The 27,498-nt window shown below is 48.5% G+C and overlaps 2 protein-coding genes across 6 annotated transcripts; both read left to right on the top strand.

Annotated features, from left to right (window-relative positions):
* The first annotated feature begins 707 nt into the window (after nt 1-707).
* AKAP10 (A-kinase anchoring protein 10) lies at nt 708-18,975 on the top strand. Of its 5 annotated transcripts, XM_071447668.1 has the most exons (16): nt 708-1,027; nt 1,109-1,218; nt 4,740-4,787; nt 6,853-7,035; nt 7,352-7,867; nt 9,235-9,333; nt 9,765-9,849; nt 10,189-10,312; nt 11,334-11,470; nt 12,391-12,535; nt 13,270-13,443; nt 14,832-14,941; nt 15,280-15,362; nt 15,915-15,967; nt 16,539-16,634; nt 17,684-18,975. In XM_071447668.1, exons 1-16 carry the CDS (start codon nt 723-725, stop codon nt 17,687-17,689), a joined length of 2,274 nt encoding a protein of 757 aa, XP_071303769.1. In that variant the 5' UTR covers nt 708-722; the 3' UTR covers nt 17,690-18,975. The 5 variants fall into 5 exon arrangements, with proteins under 5 accessions (XP_071303769.1, XP_071303770.1, XP_071303772.1 ...); XM_071447669.1 differs by lacking the exon at nt 4,740-4,787; XM_071447671.1 differs by lacking the exon at nt 1,109-1,218 and having other exon boundaries at nt 708-1,080.
* A 528-nt stretch (nt 18,976-19,503) lies between these two features.
* Nucleotides 19,504-27,449, top strand: NLE1 (notchless homolog 1). The gene is made up of 13 exons (XM_071447673.1): nt 19,504-19,560; nt 19,818-19,964; nt 20,048-20,265; nt 20,363-20,442; nt 20,693-20,769; nt 21,925-22,022; nt 23,359-23,551; nt 23,936-24,071; nt 24,306-24,352; nt 24,473-24,675; nt 25,555-25,714; nt 25,799-25,869; nt 26,320-27,449. Exons 1-13 carry the CDS (start codon nt 19,552-19,554, stop codon nt 26,330-26,332), a joined length of 1,452 nt encoding a protein of 483 aa, XP_071303774.1. The 5' UTR covers nt 19,504-19,551; the 3' UTR covers nt 26,333-27,449.
* Nucleotides 27,450-27,498: the final 49 nt, after the last annotated feature.

Here is a 27,498-nt window from a genome sequence, read left to right as displayed (position 1 = left end):
ACACTCACTAACCAGAATTTATAATCGCAGTCTTTATGAAGTATTTGTAAAGCTTTTAGAGCAGATATCTCTCCTCAGAGATCAACCTGAGGAGTGTCTCCTCGGATATCAACCTAAGCGCCGCGTCACGGTGACAAACGTCCCTGGCAGGTGAGGGAAGAGCAGATTTGCCTCGGGAGGATGATTAAGAGGATTTTTGTGGCAGGATTCGGGACGCAGACGGAACTGACTTATGGGACAGCGATTCCGCAGGTGGCGAGCGGCCCGGCAGGGATTTCTGGCTGTGCTGGACTCGGGCTGCTGTGGGATGAGGGAAGGAGCCGCCGCATTCTTGCACCGGCCGCGGCCCCGCGTGTCCCGCACAGACAGGGCCCACAGGGCTGCAGGACTGACACCGGCTGTGCAGAGCCCTCACAAGCCCGGGCGGGGCTGTCCGTGTGTCCGTCTGTCTGTCCGCCCCTCTGCTGCGGCCCCCACGGCCGAAGGGGACATCTGGGGACACGTCCCTGAGGTCACTCTCAAAGGCGCCTCGGCTCTCACGGCCCTGCACGGCGCCCGCCGGTCATGCCCTGCTTCCGGGGCTCTGTCCCTGCTTTCGGGGCTCTGTCCCTGTGCCCTCGGGACGCGCCCGAGCTGCCGCAGCGTCCCCGGGTCACCGGTGCCCTCAGCCAAGATGGCGCCCGTCGCCTCACGCCTCCCCACGCCCCCCGCCCTGATCAAAGATGGCCGCCCCGCCCCGCCCGACCTCCGCGGCTCCTTGCCCTCAACCAACATGGCGGCCCCCCACGGCCCCATTGGCGGGCGGGCGCGAGGCCGGGGCGGCCATGTTGAGTGCGGCCGCATCCCGCCGTGCCGCGCGGGCGGCGCTGCCGGAAGCGGGCGCGGGGCCGTTGTTGACAACATGGCGGCCGCGGGCGCCGCCGCGGGAGGAAGAGGCGGAGGGAGCGGCGGCGGCGGCGGGCGGGCGCAGCAGCCTCATTCATAGGTCCCGGCGCGCTGCCTTCCCTCCCTCCCGCCTTCCCCCGCCCCGGCGGCCGCCTCGCCCCCTCCCCGGCGCTATGTCCTTCTTCAGGCGGAAAGGTAGGGGGGCGGCGGGCGGGCGGCCGCCGGGCTCGTCCCCCGCGCGGCTGCCGGGCCCCGGCCCTGCCCCTCCGGGCACCGCCGCCGGGCCCCGCGAGGACGCGCGGGCCCTGAGGAGCGGCGTCCCCGCCAATGACGGTCAGTGCCGGCGCCGCGTCCTCTCCTTCCGCGGGGTTGGGAGGACTCGGGGGGCCGGGGCCGGGCGGGGCTCGGCTGCCGCCGGGGCTCTCCGGTGAGCGGCAGCGGCCGCCGGGGCTCTCCGGTGAGCGGCCGCCGGCTGCGGGCCCCGGCTGCCCGCGGCTCCGGACGGTGACCGGGGCGGGAGGGGGCTGGGGCACCTCCCACGCTTCGTGTGCAGGGTTTGAGCCTCTGAGCCCTTTACGGATGGTTTTTCACAACGCCGACATAAGCCGGCTTTGTATAAATTACAATGAGAATGTACAGCAGCAGCTGAAAATGTCAGTGAAAAAGGGACCTCATGGCACCGGGATCTCCGTGAAAGCCAGAGGAGCCCTTGGCTGTTTATTCTGCAATAGGTTTGGTAGGGAGCACAAGCTGGGAAATCCAGGGCTGCTGAAATATTTATAATACTCCAGCAGCACAAATGGATGCAGTTTAAGTGTTCTCTGGGAGTGCAGCGTTTTGAAGGCACTTTGTGATCGTGCTGCAGGCAGGACCCTGCACTCTCAGCCTGCCCAGCTGTGGTTTGGGTGGTTTTTGTTGAAAGTGGCACCTTTTAGGAAGGGCCCCTTGGGAAAGTTCTGTTTCCTCGTGATGCTGCAGCTCGAGCAATGCAACCATTGATCTCCTGATGTAGCGCCGTCCTAAAGCCTCTCTGGGTTACTGAACCCACAGTGCACATCCTGAGAGGCAAGGATGTGGTACCTGGGCTGATGGAGATGCTCTTGGCTCTCACATCCTCTGGATCTTGCTCAGCCAAAGCAGCAGCACTGACAGTGTCACGCTTTGGGGAGGGTAATGCAGCAGTTGTGCAAGAAATGAGTCTAAACTTCGCAGATCTGAAGAGTCTGGAAGCCACCGAGGGCTTTGCAAGTGCCATAATCCTTTTTGGGGTGTTTATATACAAATGTTGGGCTGCAGAATAAAATTTTGAAGTGGTTGTGAACTCTTCAAAAAGAGCTGCTGCTGCTTCATTGAGAATTGTGGAGCTGAGGTTCTGTCCTGATGTGGAATCACAGGGACAAGGTCAGCCTGTGAAGAAACTTTCTCAGGGAGAAAGCCATGAAAGCTCTGATTATCTGAGAAGTGTAATTGAGGATCTGTGTTCCTTTGATTAAAGGATCTTTGGTCAGAGAGGCAAATCAGCACTAAATGCCCGAGAGAGAGACGCTGTGAAGGAGAGGAGAAAAGCAACCTTTCATCTGGGCTGTGCATAAAGCACTGCTCAGTGTGATCTCCGTTTTTAGGTGTGGCTTTTAGAGAAGATTTGAACTGAAGCTGTGAGGAAAGCAGCACATTAAGGCTTAGGATAAATCTCTGGCCACATGCAGGCCACAATCCTACAAACACCAATGTTCCTGGGGTGAGCTGTCATTGTTTGTGAGGATATTGCACTGGGTAAAAATTAAAACTAATTTAAAATTAAGCCATAGCAAGGATCATAAAGCAACTGACCTGTAGAGAAATTAAAACCAGGGGTGAAGTGTTTTTATAGCTTGGGCCCTAAAATAAAGGTCTGGCAGACTGAGGGTGGATAATGGGATGAGAAATCAAAGTATAGCAGGTGAGCTGGGTGCTTGAGGGCAGGTTATGAAACTGCTGCCAGTGGAACAGCTCATCCCTGGGGATATCTTGGGAATAATGTGCAGTCCCACAGCCTGGCTGACCTCAGCAGGATCTCCTTGTTTTTTGTGTGCTGTTGACACACCGTGAACGCTTTTTGAGTTGGTTCAGAGCACTTCAAGATGTGAATTGAAACTCTGGAATGTCACGTGCTGGTTTGGCACCCTTTGGAATGGGATTGGCCACTGGAAATGTCACCCTCAGCCCTTGTCCTGTGGTTCCTTCTGGTTTCACACAGGCACCACACAGCGTCCGCTCTCTGGGGGAAGTGAAAGTGAATTCTTGTAGTGAAACTTCACTCTCTGAAATTTGGGCTTGTCCTGGATGGGAGCTGATTTTGTCCCCTCCTGTTACTGGTGTCACTTGGTCATGCTCAGAGCTGCTGGGGACAGAAGCAGCCTGGGTGGAAAGGGCTGGGACACGAGCCTGGAGTTGGTATTTCCAGTTGTAAGTAGGTATTTAGGGAGGAACTGAGTTGCTTGGAAAGAAGGAACAGAGGTATTTAAACTGAAAATAGGCTTATGGAGGACTGTTGTGTGAAACCCAGGAATTGCTGCTGGGAGCTGGTTTGATGAAATATTGGAGCGATTTGGGAAAGATGAGAGTTCACAGAGGTTGATTTCCCTCCTGTCCATCAGCTCAGTTATGTAAAGGCTGCTTACCCTCCTGCTGCATTGGCTGCAGGTCGGCGTGGGAGAATCCTCCTCTTTTAATGTTCACCTGAACCCGTCTGTCTCACCATGTGCTCCCGGCAGCTGCAGTTTTCCAGCCCGAGCTGCCGATTCGCAGCCCTGCAGGGTTTGTGCTCGCAGGGGAGGCTGGAGGCAGCGCTGCAGCCACCGGGCCAGGGCCATTATGTAACCCGAGACCGGAGCTCTCCTTTGAAATATTTACCATCCCTGGGTCGGAATGGGAACGCTTCGGGTGGGTTTTTGGGATGTGTTCTGTGATGGAAATGTGGGATTGTGCTGGGCTGTGCCCTGTGGTTACCTTAGGAAGGGCTCCACAGTCGTGTGCAGGGATGACCTATTTGTAGTAATAATCCTTGCCTGGAGCAGCCTCCCTGGTAGATCACATTCTCCAATTTATTTCTCTGCCATCCTGTTTATGTGCTGCTTGGGTTTCCTTATTTTTGTTTTGAACAGATCTCCTCCTTCTCTTCCTTTAGGAGCTTCCTTTAACAAATAGTAATATTTTAAAAAAATAAATCCTCAGAGCGCTTTTCCATCACAACTTTTTACACTGTTATCTCCCCATCAGTTGTTCACCCGGGGTTTCATGATGATTAAGCAAGCCTATTTGTGAGAGAATTAACTGTTTGCAGGGAGTTTCCAGAGCATTTCTGTGGTTCCCATCATGTGCATGGAAGCAGCTCCATGGAGCCAGAGCCAGCCCACATCTCCTCAGTGTTGGGTGTTGTGCTGCTCGTCCTATAACACAAGGGAAATGTTGTTTTTAGGTGATTTTTGGTTCACAGAGAGCACCTGCCAGTGCTCTACACTTAAAACACACCTTTCAGACTCTTCCCAATTCATGCTGTTGAATAAAGTCACCCTGAATGTAGCTTTAATCTATAGACAACAAACATCTTCCTCCATGGAAATGTAACAGACTGTATTTCATGAAACTTAATTAATGGATGATAAGGTTTTGCTTTTGAAAGTAAATCAACAGAAAAGCTTTGAAAGCCTCTGTCAGTTACTGGATGTGCACTTTAAATGAGGAATCAGTTTTAACAAAATTATAGTTTCTGTCTGCCTCTGATACTTGCTGATGTTGGGAATTCTGTGTCCGTTCTCAGGTGAATGCCATTAGTCACCCAAAATAGCATTAACATTTTCCCTTGTATTTTACAGTGAAAGGCAAAGAACAAGAAAAGACCACAGATGTGAAAGCAATTAAAAGTAAGATCAAACTTTTGTCTGTAAATTCAGATCTCTGCCATCATCCACCATTTTTATTTTCCCCAACAGGATCATTCCTTGCTCCTGAGCACAGATCTGACCTGTGCATCAAACCCAGAAGTTAATTCTGTTTCTGGCTATTTATAGTAACTAATCTTTCCTCCTCCTCTTGCTGATTCTGTAGGTGCAGGAGGTTATTAAGTTATGTCAGGCATGAGCTTTAATTCAAAGTGATCAGGCACTCCAGTCACCTTGCAGTGGTTGTTCCTTATCCACAGCAAATTGCTCCAGGAGTTCCTTGCTCAGGTGCAGTGTCCTTTGGAGTTTGCAAAGTGCAGCTTCTCTGTGTCTGATTTGCAGAAGAAGCTGCAGATTTGACTTTGGGGTTTGTGAAGCTGAAGATCCCAATCCTGAATGAGCCATTCCTTGCTGCTCTGTGGGGTGCCCAGGTCCTGCTGCTAAATCCCTTAGGAAAGGAGAACAGATCTTGGTGGAATAGAGATTTATAAACTGTAGGAAAGCAAGTTTGTTGATCCTGTCAGGTTTTCTTGCAGTACTGAAAGGAGATGAGGTAAATGCCAGAATCTGATTTGTTACTTTTATACCCTCAGACAAAATCTTGTTTCTGTACTTGGTAATGTGTTATCTGCACATCAAGAGAGAATTACAGGCTTTTTTCACCTTGGTGGTCTGTCTTTCAAATCAAATGCAGGAAACAGTGAGTTGCATCCATTTCAGAGCCACACCTCACCTTTCAGTGCAACTACCAGTATGGTGACCCTGAAAATAAACTTGAAAATTTATAGTACTGCACATTGTGAGCTGCTGCAGCAGAGACCACCTTTGTTTGACCCTTGGAAAGAATAGAACATTTTTTTCTCAAATGTTATATAAAATATAAAATTAAATTTAAATATAATTGACAAAAGCCTGTAGCATTATGAGGAGTGTGTCTCTGGCTCTACACAAGTAACCTCCACCAAATTTTCCCACTGCTGCCATCCCTTGGCCTTGGAAAAAAGGTATTTTCTCCATTATTGCTGGTATGAACCACCCAGAGGCTTTGTAAGAAGCAGCAAGTGGTGTCTTGGTGTCCAGTTCTGCAGCTGCACAAACACTTGGCAATAATTTAAATATTTCCATTGCTCTTGAGGTATCTGTGACATCTAAGTGTGAAATTGTCAACTGCTGTCATAAAATTGGGAATAAAAATAAAGTGATGCAGCATGGAAGTCATGAAGCCCAAGTTGTTTGACACCTTGATGGAACACATCCCTGGGAAGTGTTGAGATAATCAGCTCATCTGATGTACTTTATTTTTGAGTCAGAGGTGTAAGATGTCCCTGCATGACATCCTCATCCAACACAGCTTCCTGAGAGCTTTGGCATCTGCTGTGAGCATGTTTGGGGTTTTTTTCAGCTTTCTCATCAATTAACAATTAGCAGAGTTTTGTGTGAGGAAGTTCTTATTTGTTTTTTCTGAGCTCCAGTAGCCACTTGTGTCCTAAAACAGCCAGAGGGGGTTAAGTTTATAACCTGGGTTTCATCACAGGTATTTCCTTATTGCTTTTTTTTTTTTTCTTCTCTTGCAACCCAGCAGAAGCAACAAAAATATTTTTGAGAAATAACTCTTGTTAAACCTCACAGATAGCTTTGTAGCTCAGGATTTTTTATCACATTTTAGCTTTCAAACAGGAAATTGATTGGCAGGAGCATTGGAACTAAACCAAGCTGTTGACAGAGTATAAAGTTGTTACAGTAGTGGTTATCAAGGAAGCAGGAAGACCCAGGAATATTTCATGTGTAAACTTGAACGTGGCATCTCTTGATTTGCTGCTGAATAAGGAAAGCAGAGGTGGGTGGGAGTGAGTTTATTCTTGCAATAATAAAACTCGTGGTCTTTAATCAGACCCTTGATCAAAGATGACACCCAGTGGTACAGTGAGGTTCAGATGAGACTGACTCTTGCCAAATCCCTGATCTAGTCTGGGGTGCTTAGCATTGAGCAATGTTTAGAAGAGATCTTGGGGTCCTTGTGCTTTAACAATTCCTGTCTTGATTGCAGCTCCAGTCCCAGTACATTCCCCTCAGAGAAGCACCAGGAATCATGCCTTGCTGGAGGCTGCAGGACCAAGCCATGTGGCCATCAACGCCATCTCTGCCAACATGGACTCCTTCTCCAGCAGCCGCACAGCTGCCCTCAAGAAGCAGCCAAGTCACATGGAAGCTGCTCACTTTGGAGACTTAGGTAAGGCTGTAAGAATGTCAGATTTTCTTTTTATTTTGTGTATTTGTTTTGTATATTATTATGTATTTATTTTGTGATGGTATGCACTCACCATCCCTTGGTTTTCAGGTAAGCAAATAGGTAATGAAAGTGTGGCTGCTGTTATAATAGCATCTGTGTTACCCTGGGAGGGATTTGAAGGGAACAGACTTGAATTCCTTTACTTTGGCATTGTGTTGGAATTGCCCCTTCACAGCTGCATTACAGGACACTTCTGTATCCAGCCCCCACATCTGTGGTACAGTACAGACTCACTCCCTTTCGTGTTTTCCTTTAGGCAGATCGTGTCTGAACTACCAGGCTCAAGAGACCAAATCAAGCCTTTCCAAGACCCTTGAACAAGTCCTGCAGGACAGTGTAGCCCTCCCTTACTTCATCCAGTTCATGGAGCTGCGCAGGATGGAGCACCTGGTGAAATTCTGGCTGGAGGCCGAGAGCTTCCACTCCACCACGTGGTCCCGCATCCGCGCGCACAGCCTGAACACGGTGAAGCAGAGCTCCCTGGCAGAGCCAGTGTCCCCCTGCAAGCAGCAGGAACTGGGCTCCTCTCCCCCTGCTGCCAGCCTGGAGGAGAGGCTGGAGCTCTCCAAGCCCCACAGAACTGCCAGCAGCCAGAACCATGCGGGGCTGCTGGGCCAGGACAGCCACGGCACCAGGGCCCTGCCCCGGGGCAAAGCAGAGCCAGGGACTCACCCTCTCCCAGCTGATCAGCAAGAATCTTCCAAGCTTTCAGTATCAAATAGAAACAGCCCCTCCTCTGCACTAAAGGACTTGTCAGGAAAACTCATGAAAAGTAAGTGCTGTGTGTTCCCTTTGCTTGGAAAGGTGGGAAATGAATGTTTTTGTGCAGGGGGCAGCCTCAGTTCTCAGGTTCTTAGCAAGCCTGATGTGATGTTGCAAGGAAGGAAGTTTTATGTATTATTGATGTTAACTGATTCTGGTCAGTTTGAGCTGTGTATTGTTTGACTTGTTGAAAAATAAAAAAGCTGCTGAAGAGACTGCAAAATTATTGTGTACTCAATGAGCTTAGGTTGCTTCTGTTCTTCCATGTGTGATAAGAAATTAAGTAAACATTGTCCAGTTCCTCACTTACCTGTCCCATCCCACCTTAAAAGAATTGCAGAAAGTTTGAATGGTGGGGCTGGGAATTGATAATTCACTGGTCATGGAAGGTAAATATATAAAATGACATAAGTAGTGGTTGCAAGAGACTTGTGGAGATTTGTGTGTGGAATGTACTGTTTTTGTTCTTGGATTTATTTGATAGACTTCCTCCCCTTGTAACTGATTTGTTGTCATTTGGATTCCACCTCTTCAGAGGCTGCTGGAAGTAAGGATGAAATTAAAGTATTTCCTTTTGGTAGTGAGCTACATGCACAGTAACATGTTTCTCTACTTTGCATCTACTCAGTCCTCCCTCATTTGTGCAAGTCTGCAGCCAAAAAGGAAACACTTCTTTCTTCACATTGGTTCCTTTTGTTTGCCCAACTGTTTCCTCGTGTTGCATCCCTTTCTCTTGCTGTTTGTGTTTCTCATGTAGTTATTAATCATGTGCCTCCACAATCATAACCTCAGCCCCAAAGCCACTTAAACAGGGAAAATTATGTTTTAGTCACCAAAGCATCTCTGCTTTCTGATGTCTAAAAAGAATTTGAAAACACAGGGTCCTTATTGAGAAATCTGAAAAGAATTTGAGTGTAATTTTTTCTGTCTTCCAGAGCAGAGTCCCAAGTCTCAAAAGATGATGTGTAAAGAACACAACTTGTTTGAGGCATATCATTTTAAGATGGTTTTCTCCCTAGTAATTCCTATATAATGCAAGTGATTCCTCTGTGATGAGAGCTAAAAATTGGGAATTTCACTTGCCTGAAAGCTGTTGCTTCTGGGACTATGGTGTGCAGCTGGGGAAGTGGGTTCTGCCTTGTGTGCTGGTAGGGAAAATGTGGAGCTATGTTGTTTTATTCCATCTCAGTCCATGCTGGGTTTGTTGTGACCTGACTGGAGATCACACAGTCCCTGCAGCTGGTCAGGGGCAGAATATGAATATCCTGCAGTGGAAGCATCACTGAGAATTAGACAGTTGCTTTTCTGAAGAGGAAATATTTGTTACTTACTCACTCCAAGGAATTCCAAGTGTGATTCTGTGTTTCTTCCCTGCAGGTATAGAACGGGATGCAGTTAGTACTTTTACCAAATATATTTCTCCAGATGCTGCTAAACCAATCCCTATTACAGAAGCAATGAGAAATGACATAGTTGGTAAGAATGAATAATTGCTTCCTCATTTCAGAGCTGCTCTGTCCCCATAAAAATGTGTCTCTAATACGTCACACTTTGCATTTATCTTTATTTTTATGAATTTTAAAGCCAGCCTTAAAAAGATAGGAGATTACAAGTATCAGTGGATCTGACCTTCAGCAGTGCTGAGAATATCCTCATAAAAACTCCCAGAGATTTTGTTTAAATTAGGGAAAGAATTCTTGGTGATTGTGGAGGGGATGCAGATGAGTGTCAATCAAATACTTTAGCCATATTGTTGTTATCTGGCCAGCCTTGACAGCTCTTTGCTCAGTCAGAACCAGCTGATTCTGGTGGATTTGAACTGCAATTTTTCATTAACCAGTCCTTGCTCTGCCTTTCAGCTCCATCAGCCAAATCCATGTTAAAATTAACCTGGTCTTTCTTTGCAGCAAAGATCTGTGGGGAGGATGGCCAAGTGGATCCCAACTGCTTTGTTACAGCCCAGTCCATAGTGTTCAATGCAATGGAACAAGAGTAAGTTGATACCATGGTTTGGGTTCTTGTGTCTCTTGCCCTAAAGGTTCTGTTAAGAATGATTATGGAAACATGACCATATCAGCACTTTCTGTGCTGTATTTTATATTTGAAACTGCTCAGATCCCCTCCTCCAAATCCATTCTTGCTGAACTTGGCTGTTCACACTCTTGTGTTCTTTATCTCTTTCTTGTGCCACTTACAAACCTGCCCTGTTTCTTGTTTGTTTGGCTTTTATCCAGCCAAAAGTATCAGAGTTCTGGGCAAGAGCTGATGGGTTCTGAGGGTGCCTTGGGTGCTGCTGACCCTGCTAAGTGATTGTGTCCCTTGTCTGTCCAGGCACTTTAGCGAGTTCCTGCGGAGTCACCATTTCTGTAAATACCAGATTGAGGTGCTGACCAGTGGGACTGTGTATCTGGCTGACATTCTGTTCTGTGAGTCAGCCCTGTTTTACTTCTCTGAGGTGAGTGGCAATGTTTGGGTTTGCTTTTAGATCCCTTTCTAGCAGATGGAAAAAAAAATCTGGTCATTCCTTGATGGCTTTGGGTTGGATATTGGGCAGGAATTGTTCCCTGGCACAGGGTGCCCAGAGCAGCTGTGGATCCCTGGCAGTGTCCAAGGCTGGGTTGGATGAGGCTTGGAGCAGCCTGGGATAGTGGAAGGTGTCCCTGCCCATGGCAGGGGGTTGGAACTGGATCATTTTTAAGGTCCCATTCCACCCAAACAATTCTGTAATTCTATGATTCTAAATATAATTTAAAAAACCCAGGTGTATTTTTTCTGAGAGAAAATGCATTGAACTTTTTCCTGCCCTCATGTAGAACTAATTCAAATGTTCAAACCTGTCCATTGTGTTGTGGAATGAGTATTTGTGATTTCCTCTCAGTTAGTGAGTGCTTCTCAGAGTCCCTTTGCTTTGTAGTAGCTTTGACGTTGTCATCTTGATCTTCACATTGTAGTGACTGTAAAAGCCTGGATTACAGATAACAAATCATAACCAGTGCTATGTGGAGAGGGCACCTTTAGTGATGTGATAGCTTAAATAAAAGATATCACAGTTTCAGGCTGCTGCACCTTTAAGGAATCAGCTCTTGACATACTTGTCCTGACAGTCTGACAAGCTGATATAGTTTGAAACTGCAGCTTGGGAAGCTGAGACAATGTGCTGAGCTCAGTGTAAGCTAAATGTAGCATGAAAATGGTGCTTCCTGTCCTAGGACAAGACAAATAGTTTTTTGGAAACTAAGTGTAAAAATGAGTACAGAAAAGAAATGTCAGAAGTTCTCTTTTTTTTTCCTCTTTTTTTTTCTCCCCCAAGCAAGCTAAATCTGTCTGAAACAAATTCAAAATACTGTGCCCAATTTTGCATCACTAATACATGGCCTATGTTTCTTGTTCTAAATGGGAAGAAGGAAGTTAAAAAATTATTAAAAGTTTCTTGCTAAAACTTCTTTAATCACCTCTTTTTCTGCTTTCCCTTGCAGTACATGGAGAAGGAAGATGCAGTTAATGTACTGCAGTTCTGGTTGGCAGCAGATAACTTCCAGTCTCAGCTTGCTGCCAAAGAAGGCCAGTATGATGGGCAAGAAGCACAGAATGATGCCATGATTTTGTATGACAAGTGAGGGAGCTCAACAATCCTTTCTTTCTGTACTTGTGGTTTTGTGTTTGCTGTGCAAAAGGAACTTCTCTGCATTCTTGGGCTGGTCTGCTGAGGTGCATTTTATCAAGGTGGTTTTTGATGTGTTTGCACACATGAACTGATTTTTTTTGACATACATGAGGAGAAATCCTTACAAGGATTCCATTCTTAAACATAATTCAGGATTTTCAGGACTTGATTGCTTGGTTTTGTTTGGTTGGGAAGTATTAAAGCTGATTGGTTGTCATTTGAAAATGGAAGGGGTTTAAGCCTAGTAGCAGATACAGCACTGCAGGAAAACTGTAATGTTCAGATACTGTTACTCATATAAAGTAGGCTGCAGAAACTCTTCTCACTTGTAAAAAAAGCCAACTAGTGCTTATTCTTAGTATTGTGAAATATTTCCTTTTCTAAGGAAGCAATCAGATCCTTTTTAATATCCGACTTTCAGGAGAGGAACTTTCTTCCTGTACTTTGTGCTTCACTTTAGCAATAAGACAGCTGGGAGACAGACAGCACAACTGCTTCCAGGAAATGTTTGTTCTTAAGCTTAAGTGTGAGGCTCTACCACAACTGGAGTTATTACCCAAGGAGGAAATAATAATTGGAGAGGAACCAAATGCTTCACTCAGAGATTCATCAGTCATTCCCCCATCCTTACACTCAGTTTGCAAGGATGTGAGCAGCAGTAGAGCCAAAGCTGCCTTGGAGTTCTGGGTGTTTCCTGCTCCATTCCTGTTTCCCATTCTGTTTTCCATCTGTGTTTCAGGGCAGGGCTCTCAGACTGTTTCCGTCTCACCCGTAGCAGTGGGGACCAGGTGTGTGCAGTGTCTGGGGTGGGCACTGAGCACTGCAGAGGTTTGCAAATCCTGTTTGTGTTGTTTCCTTGCCCTGCCCAGGTACTTCTCCCTGCAGGCCACGCACCCTCTGGGCTTTGATGACTCTGTGAGGCTGGAGATTGAATCCAACATCTGCAGGGAGGGGGGGCCTCTCCCCAACTGCTTCACCACTCCCTTGAGGCAGGCCTGGACAACCATGGAGACGGTGAGATCCTCCTGCAGAGTGGGGTGGGGCTGATCCCCCTTCAGCGTGGGGCTCACACTCAGTGAGGGTGATGGGGGCTCACAGTGTGCCCTGATTTGTCCTCTTCCTTTACTGATTTCCAGTTTACCTGGATAATAGAACAGCTTCAGGAAAATCTGCCAGACTCTTCCCCAGCCTGATTTGAAGATACCACCCACTGCTGCTGTTAATGCTCTGTTTGTCTCATTGGGTGATTATTGCCGTTTAATGGAAGTAACAGAATTTCCTCCCATGTGAATTGCTATCAACAGCTTATTTTGTATCTTTAGAAAATTTTCCTTCCTCTTAGTAGGAGTTGTTTGCAAGTCTAATACAAGTGCTGTGGTTAATAATGTAACTCTGGGATACCCAGATACCAGAGATGAATTATTTGATTCTGGAGCTGCAGAGAATTGTGCACAGTGAAACAGAATAACTGTAAAGCCTGTTGGGCTGTCAAGCTTAAGTTTGTAGAGGGGAAGAAAACCCCCCTGAATTTCAGTTCCATTTACTAGGGGATTTCATTAATAGGCAGTTGGGTTTGTTCATTTTGCAGTAGGATTAAAACTTAAAGCACTGCAGTTGCCAATCCACAATAATTCCATGCATGGATGCTTTTACTTGTGTTCCATCTACACAAGGACTGAGATATTTGTGTGCTCTTCTCTAACTATGCAGACCAGCCTTAATTAAAGAAGACTTTTTCTATCTCTCAGGTTTTCCTACCCGGTTTCTTGTCCAGCAACCTTTACTACAAATACTTGAATGACCTCATCCATTCAGTACGAGGAGATGAATTCCCAGGAGGGAACATTGCACTGAGTATCCATGGCCCTGGTAGCTCTCCTGACAGTGATTCCATAGGGAGCACAGATGGCTCTGCCTCACAGGTACCACTTTGGGTTTTCTGTGTCAATATCCAAGTTTTTGTCCTGTAAGGAAACCCCATTCCACTTTCATTTAAAGCCTGTGTTGTGTTAGGATGTGTTTAATCTACCTGCAGCTCAGTTCTGTCAGAAGTGTCTCTGCTATTTGTTGTACCCAAAGCCTTGTGCTGCTGTTATTTCTTTACATCAGTGATGTCTTTATTAAGTTGCTGCTTTACTGAAGACTTTTTATGGTGCCATAATATCTAAGAATGCTTGTTATTAGAACTAACATTATTTTGTCAATACCATAGTTAACAACTTCAGGTGAAAATTGACACTTGTGAATATGCTATCAAATTTAAATATAAACATGCTAGATTTGTGTGCTCAGTTCTTTTGAAGTGCCAGATCTTCTGTCCTGAAGAGTAAACTCATTTCCAGGGCTGAAGGCATCAATCTGCTCAAACACAGTGCAGATTCTGGCTAACCTGTAACCAGGACAGCTTGGAAACTGCAAGCCCAGCTGAGAGCAGAAGAGCCAAGCAACTGCTGCTTTTATTGAACTCTGCAGGGCTACCCTGAGCTTCAAACCCAGTATCCACACCAATGTTAGTCATGTCCTGGCTTTCCAGCAACTTGGAAGCTGTACCACCTGCTTGTGCTATTTTTAAACCTCCTAATTTGCAAGGAGGGAATATTCCTCCCCTAGCTGTGAAGTGAGGAATAAAATCTGTGTTCTTGAAGCCTCCTGCTGCTTAAACCTCTGAGCAGGAGGAACTGCTGGTAATTGGCTGGGCAATTTAGGAAATGAGGTGCTGCTTTCTGTGGTGTGCATTCCTGCTTGTGTGAATAGGAGAATCTGTGGGTCTCTGCATATTTTTGCATAAAGAGCAGCAGGAAAGGAGCTGCCATTGGTGTTCCTGTTCCGTGCTGAGGCGATAATGGATTGCTGTGTGTTGTGCCCTCCCTGCTGTTGCTCTGATGTTTCCTTGGCTTTTTATTCATAATCTTATATAAATACTCCAGGACAGAAGATAAATAATTTGTTCTCTGTGCATGGGGGAGGCATCTGTGTTTGGGAATTGCTTAGCAAGAGCAGCAGGGATGTTCCAGACTCACAACAAATGATTTGCGAGCACGCACGGATCTGTTGAGCTGATAATTGAGCAGCGTGTGCTGACCTGGCCTTTGTGTCTTTGGCTCTGTCCACAGAATTTTATCATCCTCTGCTAACAACAATGTCCTGTGAGTTGGGAATTCAAGGCTGTGTAGACACACTGATTCTTTTGTACTCTTGCTTAGAGACTTAAAGGAGGTTTATCTGTGTTAAAAGCACTAAAATTGCAGTTTTGTTAAGAAGCTGGTAGTTATCTGCATTGGGCACTAATACTTAGAATTTTTATTTGTAGTCCAATGTCAAAAAGGCTAATGTTAAAATCCTGAAAAATTTTGATGAAGCAATAATTGTAGATGCTGCAAGTCTGGATCCAGAATCTTTGTATCAACGAACATATGCAGGGTAAGGTTCATTTCAGTGTATTGTTTCCTTTCTGGTTACATGTTTCACCTCTGTTTCATTTTTGCTGTGTCCTCCTGCATGGAGAGTAGGCCTAAATGCAAGATCTTACTCCATGTGTTAATATTTGACAGTAACTTTATTTCAATAGTGTGATTTAACACCCAGTGAATGTTTCTTTGACCAAAATGGCAGCCAGGAAAATATTTCTAATTGGTTTTTCTCTTCCTCTTAGTTATTGTTCCTCTTTGATTCCAAAATGTAGCCAAGTATATAGCCAAATACAGCTTTCCATAATGCCAAAGTTCTTTTGATCACCCACATGGTTCTTCACTCCTCAGGAAGATGACGTTTGGAAGAGTCAGTGACCTGGGGCAGTTCATCAGAGAATCTGAACCAGAGCCTGATGTCAAAAAATCAAAAGGTTTGCTTTGCTCTTTCTCTCAATTTCTGTAAACATCTGCGGAGCTGCTCTCTTCCCTGCTGGAGTTAAGATAGGCAGTGTTGACTCTTTCCAGATCTGTTTTAAGCTAAATAGAAATTCTGTGGGGATTGGCCTGTACTGAGGCAAAACCCATCTCTGGCCCAGCTTCCTGCCCAAATTCTGCTTTTCTGGTCCAGCTGGACTCCAGGGAGGATGAGCAGCCTGTGGGAGTAGGAGCTGTCAATGGAACCTGGCAGGGATGGAAGTGTCAGCAGCTGAGCTGGTGATCAAACCTTCAAAGCTTTGGTCTTGAGATGAAAAAGAGCTGCAGCTCTCCACATGCTTCCCACCCAGGCTGGGACCTGCTGCTGCTGCTGCTTTTCAGCTCTGGGGAAGGCTCAGTGTCCAAATGGCTGCAGGCAGTCCCTGTCTTTCCTGCCACTCCTCCATGTCCTGAATGGCAGCAGAGCAAACCCTTCACAAGGGTGGCAGGAATCAGCTTTGTGCCTCACTTTGCTGACATACCTTGCTTGCTGTTTTTATCTCAACCAGGGTCCATGTTTTCACAAGCAATGAAGAAATGGGTACAAGGAAATACAGATGAGGTGTGTCCCTTTTCATGTTCTTCTTGTGACTTTACACTTCAGAGAAATAAAGCATTGATGTTCTTAATCCTGCCTGTTATCTCTGAGTATCTTTTTGCTGCACCAAGAACAGGGAGACTCTGTGTGCTAAATATAATTTGATTGCATGTATGTGTGAAACTGGTTTGCTCTTTGCCAGTGCTTGCTGGCTGAACTAATTAAGTGTGTGCTTGCAGTCAGGGTTTTTCTTTTTGTGGTTTTATTTATCTATAAGTAGGGGTGGAAGTGCTGTTTGAGTGACCACTGCACATAGATTCCAGGCTGCATTTTTCCCCTCTGAGGGCCTTGGACAAATCTCCAAGAGATAAATCTAAAATCTCCACTAACTCTCTTGGAAATTGCATCAAGCCTTAAGTACAGTAATTGAAATTAACACTGTACTTGGAAGCCAGGTGTGTTTCCATCGAGGGAGGATGTGTTCATACAGGTTATGGAGTTGTGAAGGTTACCCTGAGTCCAAGGCTGTGCTGAGAGCACTGTGTTTGTCTTTGAAGAACCTGAAGCTATCTGTGTTTTGGGCTGTGTTTTTCAGGCTCAAGAAGAGATGGCTTGGAGGATAGCAAAGATGATTGTCAACGACGTCATGCAGCAGGCGCAGTGTGAGCAGCCCTTGGAGAAGGTCACCAAGGTAGGGGGGTGGAAAGGCTGCTGTCTTCATCTGGCTCCAGCCAGGCTGTGGGAGGAGCAGAGCTCTCACTTCTCTTCCTCCTGTGGCTGAAACCCACGCTGGAAAATGTTCAAACCAGCAGAGCATGAGAGGAGCAAACAAAGGTTGGAAGTGTTTCGGCCTACGTGGGATGTAGGAATTTCTTAGCAGATGCCTGTGGTGGTTCTCCTGTGCAAGCATTAAACTTGTTTTAGTTTGAGTCTACAAACTGCCTAATTAGTTAAAAGGGTGATCTGTGCTGCAGGATGAAGTGTAATTCCTGACTTGAGCTCACATTTGCTGTGTCCTTTTAGTCAGTAGTGGTATTTCTGCTTGAAGTTCAGTAAAACTCAGCAGCTGTGAATTTGTCTCATTGGGTGCTCTCATTTGCACAGTTCTGTCTCCAGCCTTTAAAAAGACACAGTAATAACCCTGTGCATGGGTTTGTGTGTTGTTGCTTAGTGGCTGTGTTGGTGTACAGCCCATGTGGTCTCTGTGTAAAACCCCCAGTTCTGAGGCAGCAGCTGGATTTTGTGAAATATTGGGTGACAGCAGGTTACCAGGTTAATGTCTGGTACTTCTGACTTTCAGGCATGTGAGTTTGTAAAAAATAACTTGCATTATGTTCAGTTATTGAAAGTAAACATGTGCCAAAGCCCAGTTTTTGGATCCAAATGTGTGGATCCATAGTTTCACTGGAAGTGAACACTGATTATTTTCTTTCTAGTAGAGCAGTAACATTTAAATAACTTGTACAATGACTTCACTTAATAGCTTGGCTGCAGTGATACAATTCCAGTTTGCCTGGATGAAAAGGTCACTCAGCACAGTATTCAGAATTCTCAAATGACTGCAGATGCTCTGGATTCAATTAAACAAGTAATCAAAAGGTTGAGTGTGTTTGGATTAGGTTTGGGGCTTTTTACTCCCCCAAACTCAAACAAACCTGGCTTTTAAACACAGAATGTCTTTCTATTGAACAGTTATCTTGCATGTTTTAGGGTAAAATTAACTGGTTTTCCCTTTTCCAGCTATGATTTTAGAAACTCCAGGACAGGAAATCTGGTTTTCCACTTTGAGAATGAGTGAACTTTCCCTATTGGTGGATTCTTTAACACAGCCAATAAAAACAAAGCACTGTTACTCCAACCACTGGAATCCCCCTCATTTCTAAGGAAGAATGAAAAAGAAGCAATCCTGGACCTGCACTGTACAGAGTGAAGAAACACTTCTGCCTGGTGTATGTGGCATTCACAGTAATGATGGTTCTGAGATGAGGATGCAGTTTACAAATGTGTCACTGAGGAACTGTCATTGACTTCACAAATACTTGACCCTGTCTCGAAAAAAGACTTTCAGGCAAAATATCTGCAATGGGACACAGAGGCCACAAAGAGGGGAAGGTTTTGCTGTAGTTTCTGGTTCTACTGCTTGTAATTTTTAAACACAGAGTTGGAAGGGCTGTGGGGCAAATCCAATGGCAGTGAATGACCTGGAAAGTTCTAAGTTTAATTTTCCGTTACTTGAAATAGATGAGTATTCAAGTGTAAGATAAATGTATTTTACTTCATAACTGCATTAACTTTGAAGGCAGTGTAGAAGGGTCAGGAACTCCTCCTTGTTGAGCTCCTACACCTGCACACACACACACATCTCCCTACTTCCAGCACGGGGCAGAGCCAAGGCTGGTCCTGCAGCCCCTCTGCTCCCACCTTGGTCCCTGCAGAGTGCTCCACTCCTGTCCTCACCATCCCACGAGCAAGGAAAAAAGGAATTGCTGCCATTCTCCATCGCTTGTTGTCCTCCACCCACCGTAGGATCTAATTCCAGATGTTTGGTTTACAAAGAAAAACAGTTTTTAATGACCTCTGGCCTTCTTCCTGACACTGTCAACACTTACCATGTTACACAGCACCTCCTTTTTTTCCCCCAGCAAATCAATTTTGCAGGGTAGCAGAAGTACACAGTGTCTCACCCTTATGTTACTGCTGCATTTTTAGTATACAACACTTTTATTTTGGGTCTTTTTTTTAACTCTAATGATTGCTTTTCTCCTCAAACTTGTGCAAAGAAATCACTATGCGAAGAACTCAAATCATTTCCAATGTTCAGAATATCTTGATTGACTAGAAAGTGTTATTCTGTTGCAATATTTGATTGTATAGAGACACACTGTATTGTTATGAAAAAGCAAAAAAGGCTGTGTATAGGTTTTTGGTACTATGTACCACCTCTTATTTCTCTCATACCCAAGCATTCATGTACTTAAAACATACTATATTTAATTGTGTTTTGATTTAAAATATATAAATATTAAAATTTGTGTCGATTTTCTGTTTTCATGGGGTTTGAAGTTACATGGGATGGGGTTTTTTATGTGAATTTTAGGGGTAATTTTGCCCTCATTTCTTAATGGATTAGGTTAATGGCAATGTGGTGAATAAGATTAATTCTTATTTAAATAGTAAATAAGTTGTTCAATCACAGGACATGGCAGAAGTTGGGCTAGGAAAGCTGTAAAGGGGCAGGAGTTGGTCCTGAAGTATTGAACCACACTAAACTCTTACCTATTTTAGTGCACCCTGCCTCAGTTTCCCCCGTGGGCAGGATCCCGACCAATCCTGGGCATGTTCAGGGATTACAGCTCCCAGATTTGGGTATGGATATTGCTCAGGGCTGCGTTTCCTTAAACTGTGGGCTGGATTGAGTGTGAGAGGCTCGGCCCATCTTGAGTTTTGGCACCAACCCCCCGAGGTTCTGGACCCGCGAGAGTTGTCCCCGCCCGGCCTCGAACCCGCGGCCCCGGGAAGCGCCGCGCTCACCGCCGGCCGCCAGGGGGCAGCAGCGCCGCGCTCGGCGCTCCCCGCCCGCTTCCGGCCCACGTGGGGCGGGCGCGCACATGGCCGCGGTGAGCGGGAGCGGGGCCGGGATGGGCAGCCTGGAAGCTGCAGGGGTGGGAGTGCTGCAGTGCTCCGGGGTCTCCTCGCCCTCTCCTGGGGTTCCCCCGCGCGGCTCCTGCTCGGTGCGGGGTGTTTCTCCCTCCCACGGGCCCTACGCGGGTCCCCCTGTAGAGGTTCCCTCTCCCCGGGCGGGGGTCACTGCCGGGATGCGGGGCTGTGCCCGCCGCCCGCTGGGGTTCCCCGCGCTGAGCCCGCTGTCCCGCAGAACATGTCGCCGGACGAGGAGGATGTGCAGCGGCTCCTGATCCAGTTCCGCGATGAGGCAGGGGAGTGCCTGGGCTCCCCCTTCGACGTCCCGGTCACCATCACCCCGGACAAGCTGCAGCTGGTCTGCAACGCCCTCCTACAGAAGGTGAGACCCCTCCCGAGCTCCTCGGCACCCCCAGCCCGACCCGGCGCCGCCCCTCGCTACCTCACCTGCCCTTCCTCCCGCAGGATGAGCCGGTGCCTCTGGCCTTCTTCGTCCACGATGCCGAGATCGTGGCGTCGCTGGAGAAGACTCTGGCAGGGCAGAGCGTGGAGACAGAGAAGGTCCTGGACATCATCTACCAGCCGCAGGCAGTGTTCAGGGTGCGGGCGGTGACACGCTGCACCAGCTCCCTGGAGGGACACACCGAGGCCGTCATCTCGGTGGCTTTCAGCCCCACGGGAAAGTACGAGGGTGTGGCTGCAGGCGGGGATCAGGACAAAGCAGCAGCTGCCATTGTCCTGTCTTGGGGACACTGTGCTGAGCTGTTCCCCCTCTCCCAGGTACCTGGCAAGTGGCTCTGGAGACACCACTGTCCGTTTCTGGGACCTGAGCACGGAAACGCCGCAGTTCACGGCCAAAGGTGGGTGCTGGGGAGTGCCAGGAGGGCAATCTGTGACCCCCTCCCTCATGGACCCCCTCTCTGCCTGGGGGACAAGCAGGGCAGAGCCTGCTGCTGTCTGAGCTGGGACTGCAGCCTGGGGAGGGAGTAGCTCTCTTTGGCAAAGTAGAGAAAGAAGGGCTGGCCAGGAGGAACAGAGAGTGGCTTCCTGCTGGGACACCAGGGACAGTCCCAGCTCTCCACTCACCCCCACTCGTGCTCTCTCTGCCAGGTCACCGGCACTGGGTGCTCAGCATTGCTTGGTCACCTGATGGCAAGAAACTGGCCTCGGGCTGCAAGAACAGCCAGGTACCCGTGGGCTCCCTCAGCATGGGTCTGGGGGGGATTAGGGGTGTTTCTTGTTTCTTCAGGGGTGTCAGGGGTGTATCCCACTGTTTGGAGCAGGATTCCCATTCTCCAGAGGAGCTTTGTGTGTGGGTGTGTCACAGTATTGCGAGAAGCCTCTCTGTGCCAGGCAGTGCTCTGGCATTGTCACCTTGGGGAGCTCTTGCTGCTGAGTCCTGCTGTTTTGTGGCAGACGCTTTTCCCTCTGTCCAGGAAAGAGTCCAGGCTTTGGATGTGGTCCTTGGCAGGCAGCTCCATCACGAGGGAGGTGTCTGGAGTGAGGATGGGTCAGGGCTGCTGTTGGCGTGATCCAGCCGTGCAGCAGCAGCCTGGTCACAGTGTTCCCACACAGACACGGCCAAATTCCCTCTTGCACAAATGTGAAAGGAGTTCAGCCCTCGCTGTGGGGCAAAACTGGTGTGCCTGAAGTGCAGAAATGCCTGGGGAAGGAGGAGTGTGTGGTTAAATGGGAGCTGAGCTCCTGAGGGGCAGTCGCTCTCTCTGACCTTTGAATGGTCTGGGAGCAATGACAGCACTCACAGAGCTGCCAAAGTTGTGATGCCAATCCCAAGGAAATGTCCTGGGCCAGGGTGGTTCAGCCATGGTTTGGTGCTGTTCTGCCTTTAATTGAACCCAGAGAACTGCTTGTCCTCCTTTTCCCTATTTCTCCTAAGTTCTTAGTAGAAGATGACTAATGCCTTGGCTCTTAAGATGAACATTTATGTAGAGAGAGAATCAACAAGAGAAAACCAGCATGTGTCCCACCCACAGCATCCGATAATCAGCAGCGTTTAGCTGTGGCTTTCACTGTGCTCTGCAAACACTCGCTGAGTTTCTGGCACGGAGTGGCTCTTTGGGGACTGTATCCTTTTTGAGTTGAGTCAGATAACTTTGTAGCAGCAGTGCTGTAGGCAGACAGGAGGGCAATCAGGTCTCATTCTTTTGGGTGTCAGCTGATTGCTGCAGGGATTTGGAAAGGCATCCAGCCCCCTTCCCCTGCCTGCCAGTGCAATCACGATCCCAAGGACACCTCTGCTTTCTAAATGGAGCTCCAACGTCTCTGGGATTCACATGATGTCTGTGGCCTGACGTGACCCTCGTGCTTCCTCTCTTGCACAGATCTTCCTCTGGGACCCAGCCACTGGCAGCCAGATCGGCCGGGTGCTCTCTGGCCACTCCAAATGGATCACATGTCTGTGCTGGGAACCGCTCCACAGGTGAGTGAGTGAAGGGGCCAGCTCAGCCCTTTGCTCCTGTGGAAAAGAGCAGCCTGACCTGCAGGGCATTGCTTCTGTTTGCCTCTCTCATGTTACGGGAAAAAGCCCACCTAGAACAGCTCTCAAGGTGAGCTGGGAGCCAGGAGTCCCAGCTGCTGCTCACAGTCCCTGGGAGTTGCTGGGGAATCACTGCCAGGCTGTGTCTCTTTTCCCCTGGGAATAAAGCCACACCTGCCTGTGGGAAACGCTGCTTTTGTGGTGCTGGACAAACACTGATGTGCTGAGGTGGGAGCAGGGAAGTCTGGTGGTGTCCAAGGGCAGAGCACTCCTTTCTGCTCTCCTGATCCTGCTGGCCTCTGTCATCCTGTTTGTTTATCATCAGGGATGATTAACTGTACAATCCCCTTATCCCTTCGATCAGCTAAAGCTCCCTCTGGGAGAGGTGGGTGGAAGGGGACAGTTGTAGCCATTAATCCAAGATGTTACAGAAATAAATAAAAAAAAGAAAGAAAAAGGGCCCCTTCAGAGCAGAGCCTTGCAAATTGAATTTGCCAGTAGGAAGCTCCAGCTATTTGCAGACAATTAACTGGATTAGCAAAAAAATGATTGTAAGGAAGATGAGGAAACGGGGAGGAGAGACATGACCCTGCCAGAGCTGCAGTTCTCCTTCTCCAGCCAGTTCCAGTGCAGTGGGAAGGGCTGTGCTGTTCCTCACTGCTGAGGAACACTAAAGATGTGCAAAGGACAGAGGGCTGTGGCTGCCCTGTCCTTGCTGGGTTGTGGCCAGCTGCTTCCAGATGTGTTCAATTTGCCCCCTGAGCCACAATGGATGTGGATGGACAGAGTTCCTTTCAGCCCTGTCAACACAACAGCACTCTGTCCACAGGCTGGAGATGAAGCATGGCAGAGGCAGGGGAACATCCAACACATTCCCAATGCCATGGGTCTGTGCTCCCTGTGTGAGGCTGATCCCCTGCCCAGGGCTCTCTCCAGCCTGTGCCCAGGGAAGGTGCCACTTTGTGGTAACCTCACTAGCCAGTGGGTTAAAGTTGTGCAAGCAAAGTCACTGCCAAGGCCTCAGCTGCCAGGTTTACCCTGGATTGATTTCTCCAATGTGCAGCCCAGGAGTTGGTTTGGAGGAGGCATTTGTCTGCCTCTCCCTGCCTTGTGAGACCTTGTTCCCTGTAGGTCAGTGCTGTGCCCCTGACTGGCCTCTCTCTGATCTTAAGGCAAAAGAAAGTTGCATTTTGTTGTCTGCTGAACCCTTGAATCCTCTAGGGCTGGTGGGGAAGGAGCTCAGGGGAGCTGCACAAATGGATTTGATCTCTTTGCCCAGAAACCCAGAGTGCCGTTACCTGGCCAGTGCCTCCAAGGACGGCAGCATCCGCATCTGGGACACGCTGATGGGCAGGTGTGACAAAATCCTCACAAGCCACACGCAGTCGGTGACCTGTGTGAAGTGGGGGGGCGATGGCTTGCTCTACTCCTCCTCCCAGGACAGGACCATCAAAGTCTGGAGGAGCCAGGATGTAAGTGAGGGACTGTCCTTGGGCTGCTGGGCACACTGTGGGGTAGCTTTGTCTGCTCTTCCTGGCACAGCTTGTGCCCTGAAAAACAGAGCTGCTCTATCTTCCTGACCTGTCAGACCTGTTGCTTGGCACCATTTGCAAGGGGTATCTGTTGTGTGATGTTTTCATCCTTAAGAGCATTAAATGGGTCTAAAAGCTGGAAACATCCCTGCAGCAACCTGAGCTGATGGGTGTTGTGCAAGGGAAACTGATTCCTGAAGCTCAGCAGCGTTGTGTCTTCCCTGCTTACTTAACCTGCCTGCAGCTGGTTTGGAAAGTCTGGGGTGTGTCCCTGCAGGCTGGTGGCTGTGTTCTGCCCCTGTCTGAGGGTGGCTCTGTCCCCAGGGTGTCCTGTGCCGCACGCTGCAGGGCCACGCTCACTGGGTGAACACCATGGCCCTGAGCACCGACTACGTTCTCCGCACCGGCGCCTTCGAGCCGGCCGAGGCCACCATCAACCCCCAGGATGTCAAAGGCTCCTGTGAGTGCAGCACCCACCTTGGAGGCTGGGGCAGGACTGGTCATGCTGGAAGTCAAGATTTTTCTTGCCCATGCCAGGGTGGATCAGTCTGGGGGATGGGGAGGTCACTGGTAAATTGAGCGGTCACAAATGCTCCTGCTAAACCCGCAGAGCCAGGATTGGAATTGGCATGACAAGGTTCTTTTCAGCTAAAGATTGCCAATCTCTCTTTCACCCTCCTTTTCCCTTTTTCAGTGTCAGAACTGAAAGACAGGGCACTGCAGAGGTACAACCAAGTCCGGGTAAGTCCCTTTTGTCCCTGCTGTCACTGGTGAAAGCAGTGGACACCCCAACACTGGTGTGCTTCCAAGCTCTCCACACCTGGCTTGTACAAAACTTGGGCTCTTCCATCTCTTTTTCAGGGCCAGGAGCCAGAAAGGCTCGTCTCGGGGTCAGATGATTTCACCCTGTTTCTTTGGAGACCAGCAGAAGACAAGAAGCCACTGGAGAGAATGACAGGCCACCAGGCATTGATTAACCAAGTCCTGTTCTCACCAGACACCCGGACCATCGCTAGTGCTTCCTTTGACAAGTCCATAAAGCTCTGGGATGGTAGGACAGGAAAGTGAGTTGGTTTGTTCTGTTAGAGGTGGTGCTGGTAAGGAGTCTGTGTGTAATGCTCAGGGCGCACAGGGCTGGGCCCCAGATCATTGCCAGCAGCTCCCTGGTGTGTGTTCAGCATCTCTGTAGCTTCAACTCATACAAAGTCACTCTGCTGCCTCTGTGTTTTTCTGCCCTTGGGAAGTCTTGTCTGGCTTTTCTTGTGTCAGGGTGTCTGTGCTTGGCTCTGAGTGTGCAGCCCCACTGTGACTCAGCCACAGCACTGCCTGGCACCTGTTTGCACACCCTGTTGCTGCAGGGTCAGTTCTCTGGGGCGGGCACAGCTGTGGTGGGATGGGATGTTCCACTCCAGTGATCTCCTGAAGATGTGTGTGTTGGGAACTGGAGACTGACCCAGTTTAAACAGTTCTTGTGCCAGAGAACAGCTTGTTCTGGATGATGCAAATTCTTGTAGTTACAAGAAGTGCTGTTGGTGTTTGGATGCTCCTGTAATCCAGCTTTTAACTTTCAGCTGCAGTACTGGTGAGCTCTTGGAGGCAGCAAACCAACCTTAATGCTCATGAGCTAGGCTGTCATGTCAGTGATTTTAAAGGTCCTTCTAAATCTTGGGCTGCTCAGCCAGAGAGGGAAGGACACACCTGTGCAGTGAGGCTGAAGCGTTGCCTGCTGGATAAGGGTCTCTTGTGTGAGGGGGTGAGATGAGGAGGCATCCTCCAGAAGGTTCTGAGCCCACTTGGGAGAGCTTTTGGATGAACTCTGTCTAGCAATTGACTTCCTGGAGTAAGCTGGGCGTCCTGTGACTGTGCTGGTGGAGAAGAAACATGAATGCAAGGGCAAGTTTGGAACAAAGCCTGCTGCTCTGACAGCCTGTCCTTGTCCCCAGGTACCTGACGTCGCTGCGGGGCCACGTCTCGGCCGTGTACCAGATCGCCTGGTCAGCCGACAGCCGCTTGCTGGTGAGCGGCAGCAGCGACAGCACCCTCAAGGTCTGGGATGCCAAGACAAAGAAGCTGGCCATCGATCTGCCTGGCCATGCAGATGAGGTGAGCTCCCTGCTGGGCTGAGGGGTCTGGGAGGCAGCAGTGACCCCTCCTCCCAGCACAGGTGACTGATTTCCATCACACCAGGTGTATGCAGCGGATTGGAGCCCGGACGGACAGAGGGTGGCGAGCGGAGGGAAGGACAAGTGTTTGCGGATGTGAGTAACCTGTTTGTCCACGAGGATGTTGCAGCTACTCCGTGTGTCCCTCAGAGCCACAGTGCCCTTGCAGAGCCCCGTGGTGTTAGGGCATGATCTCCTTGCAGAGAGCACTGTGTCACATCCCAGCTGGGAGACCTGACCTCTCTCAGGGCAGGAGCTGTAGCTGGGAGATAACTAGAAAGCAGAGCCCCTCCAGCCGAGCAGTCAGGATGAAATTTGACTCAGATATTTTGACTCCTGGAGAGGGAAAGGAACAGTTGCACCAGCTGGTCAGGTCTTCCTTTCTGACCTTCTTCCCTCTCCCTGTTATGCAGACAAATTCCTGGGAGCTGGTTGCCATTTGACTGTGGCTGGTGACCCCAGTCCCTGTGGTGCTGCTGTTGCCTGGTGCCTACTGGGCAGAGCTGTGCCCCACCACAGGGACACAGCAGCTCTTTCCCTTTCCAGATGGCGTCGATAGGAGCAGTGACATGGAGCTGCTGGTCCTGCCCTCAGCACAGTCCTGGGACATCTCCACGGTGATGGATGAAGAGATTGACCCAGACATGGCTCCGTGTTCCCGTTGGCAACTCTCCCTCATGGACCCTTTCCTTATATTTATTTAAGGAAATTTTAATTTTAGTTCTTATTAAGAGCTGTGCATTGTAGGATGATTTCCTCTGAACATCACAGGAGGGATATCTCATCTGCCTCCATCTCAACTGGCTTTTTATTGGAATTTCAGCCTCACAGTAGCCATTGTCCTGAAAGGGGCAAGCAAAGGGTGGAGATTGCTTGTGCCCTTTTTTGCTCTGTGAAGAATCCTGTGGAGAAGAGGGTTTCAGTGGGAACAGAGAGGGTTGTCCTTGTGTGGCCTTGAGAGAGAGAGAAAAATGGGAAAATTCAGCACATCATTCCATTGCAGAATTGTGCCTGGCTGCATGTCTGGGACAAAGATCTGCTGAGAATGAGGACTTGGGGCTTCTCATTATTCCAGGGAGGTTTTGCCTTTCCACACAGCCCCATTTCCCTGTGGGCTGTGCTGAGCATTATCTGCCAGTGATCCTCTGCATCCACAGCAGATCACTCCTTGGCTAATCTGTTCAGGGTGCAACAGGCCTGGACTTCAAATGACTGCTGGAGCTGTGCTGAGTTTCCAGGTTTCAGCAGCTCTTGGGAATGGGAAAATGAGAGTGAACAGGGGAGAGAGTGCCCATTTCCCATCCACCACTGGCTCAGGAGGAAGGAAGGGCAGGGTGGGGAAGAATGGAGCAGGAATTCTGTGTGCCACTTGTCCCTTGCCCTGGATACGTGCTGACAGCAGGGCTGGGACAGACACAGAAAATAGCAATACTGCCATTGCACAGGGCTGGCTCCTTCTGGAATTTCTCAAATGCATTTACTTGCCCAGTGGGTGAGAGGGATTCACACTGTCAGCTGGCTATTTGTAAGTTTGCTTATGAGCCTTTTTATCAGCCAGTTCAGGCTTCCAGCCATCATGAGGTGAATAGACCTAGAACTAAGTGTTTATTTCCAGGATGCTTATGAAACAGAGAAAATCAAGATGTGATTAATAAAGAGCAGAAATTATACTGTCAGATTTAGTTGCAGTGGGTTAGCATGAAGATCAAAACATTCTCCATAGCC

This window comes from Agelaius tricolor, unplaced genomic scaffold (assembly GCF_023055355.1).
Source record: "Agelaius tricolor isolate 1412-34295 unplaced genomic scaffold, bAgeTri1.0.p SCAF_25, whole genome shotgun sequence".
In the NCBI taxonomy this organism is placed as follows: Eukaryota; Metazoa; Chordata; class Aves; order Passeriformes; family Icteridae; genus Agelaius; species Agelaius tricolor.
The sequence above is the reverse complement of the archived record's forward strand: the minus strand, read 5'-3'. Positions and strand labels throughout refer to the sequence as shown.

Bases quoted from the DNA above. Each gene is read 5' to 3' on its own strand.
- AKAP10 (XM_071447666.1), top strand. From the start codon at position 723: ATGGCCGCCCCGCCCCGCCCGACCTCCGCGGCTCCTTGCCCTCAACCA. The intron at 9,334-9,764 runs GTAAGAATGAAT...CTTTCTTTGCAG, and splicing joins AATGAGAAATGACATAGTTG to CAAAGATCTGTGGGGAGGAT. The intron at 10,313-11,333 runs GTGAGTGGCAAT...TTTCCCTTGCAG, and splicing joins CCCTGTTTTACTTCTCTGAG to TACATGGAGAAGGAAGATGC.
- NLE1 (XM_071447673.1), top strand. The intron at 24,676-25,554 runs GTGAGTTGGTTT...CCTTGTCCCCAG, and splicing joins TGGGATGGTAGGACAGGAAA to GTACCTGACGTCGCTGCGGG. The intron at 25,715-25,798 runs GTGAGCTCCCTG...CCATCACACCAG, and splicing joins TGCCTGGCCATGCAGATGAG to GTGTATGCAGCGGATTGGAG.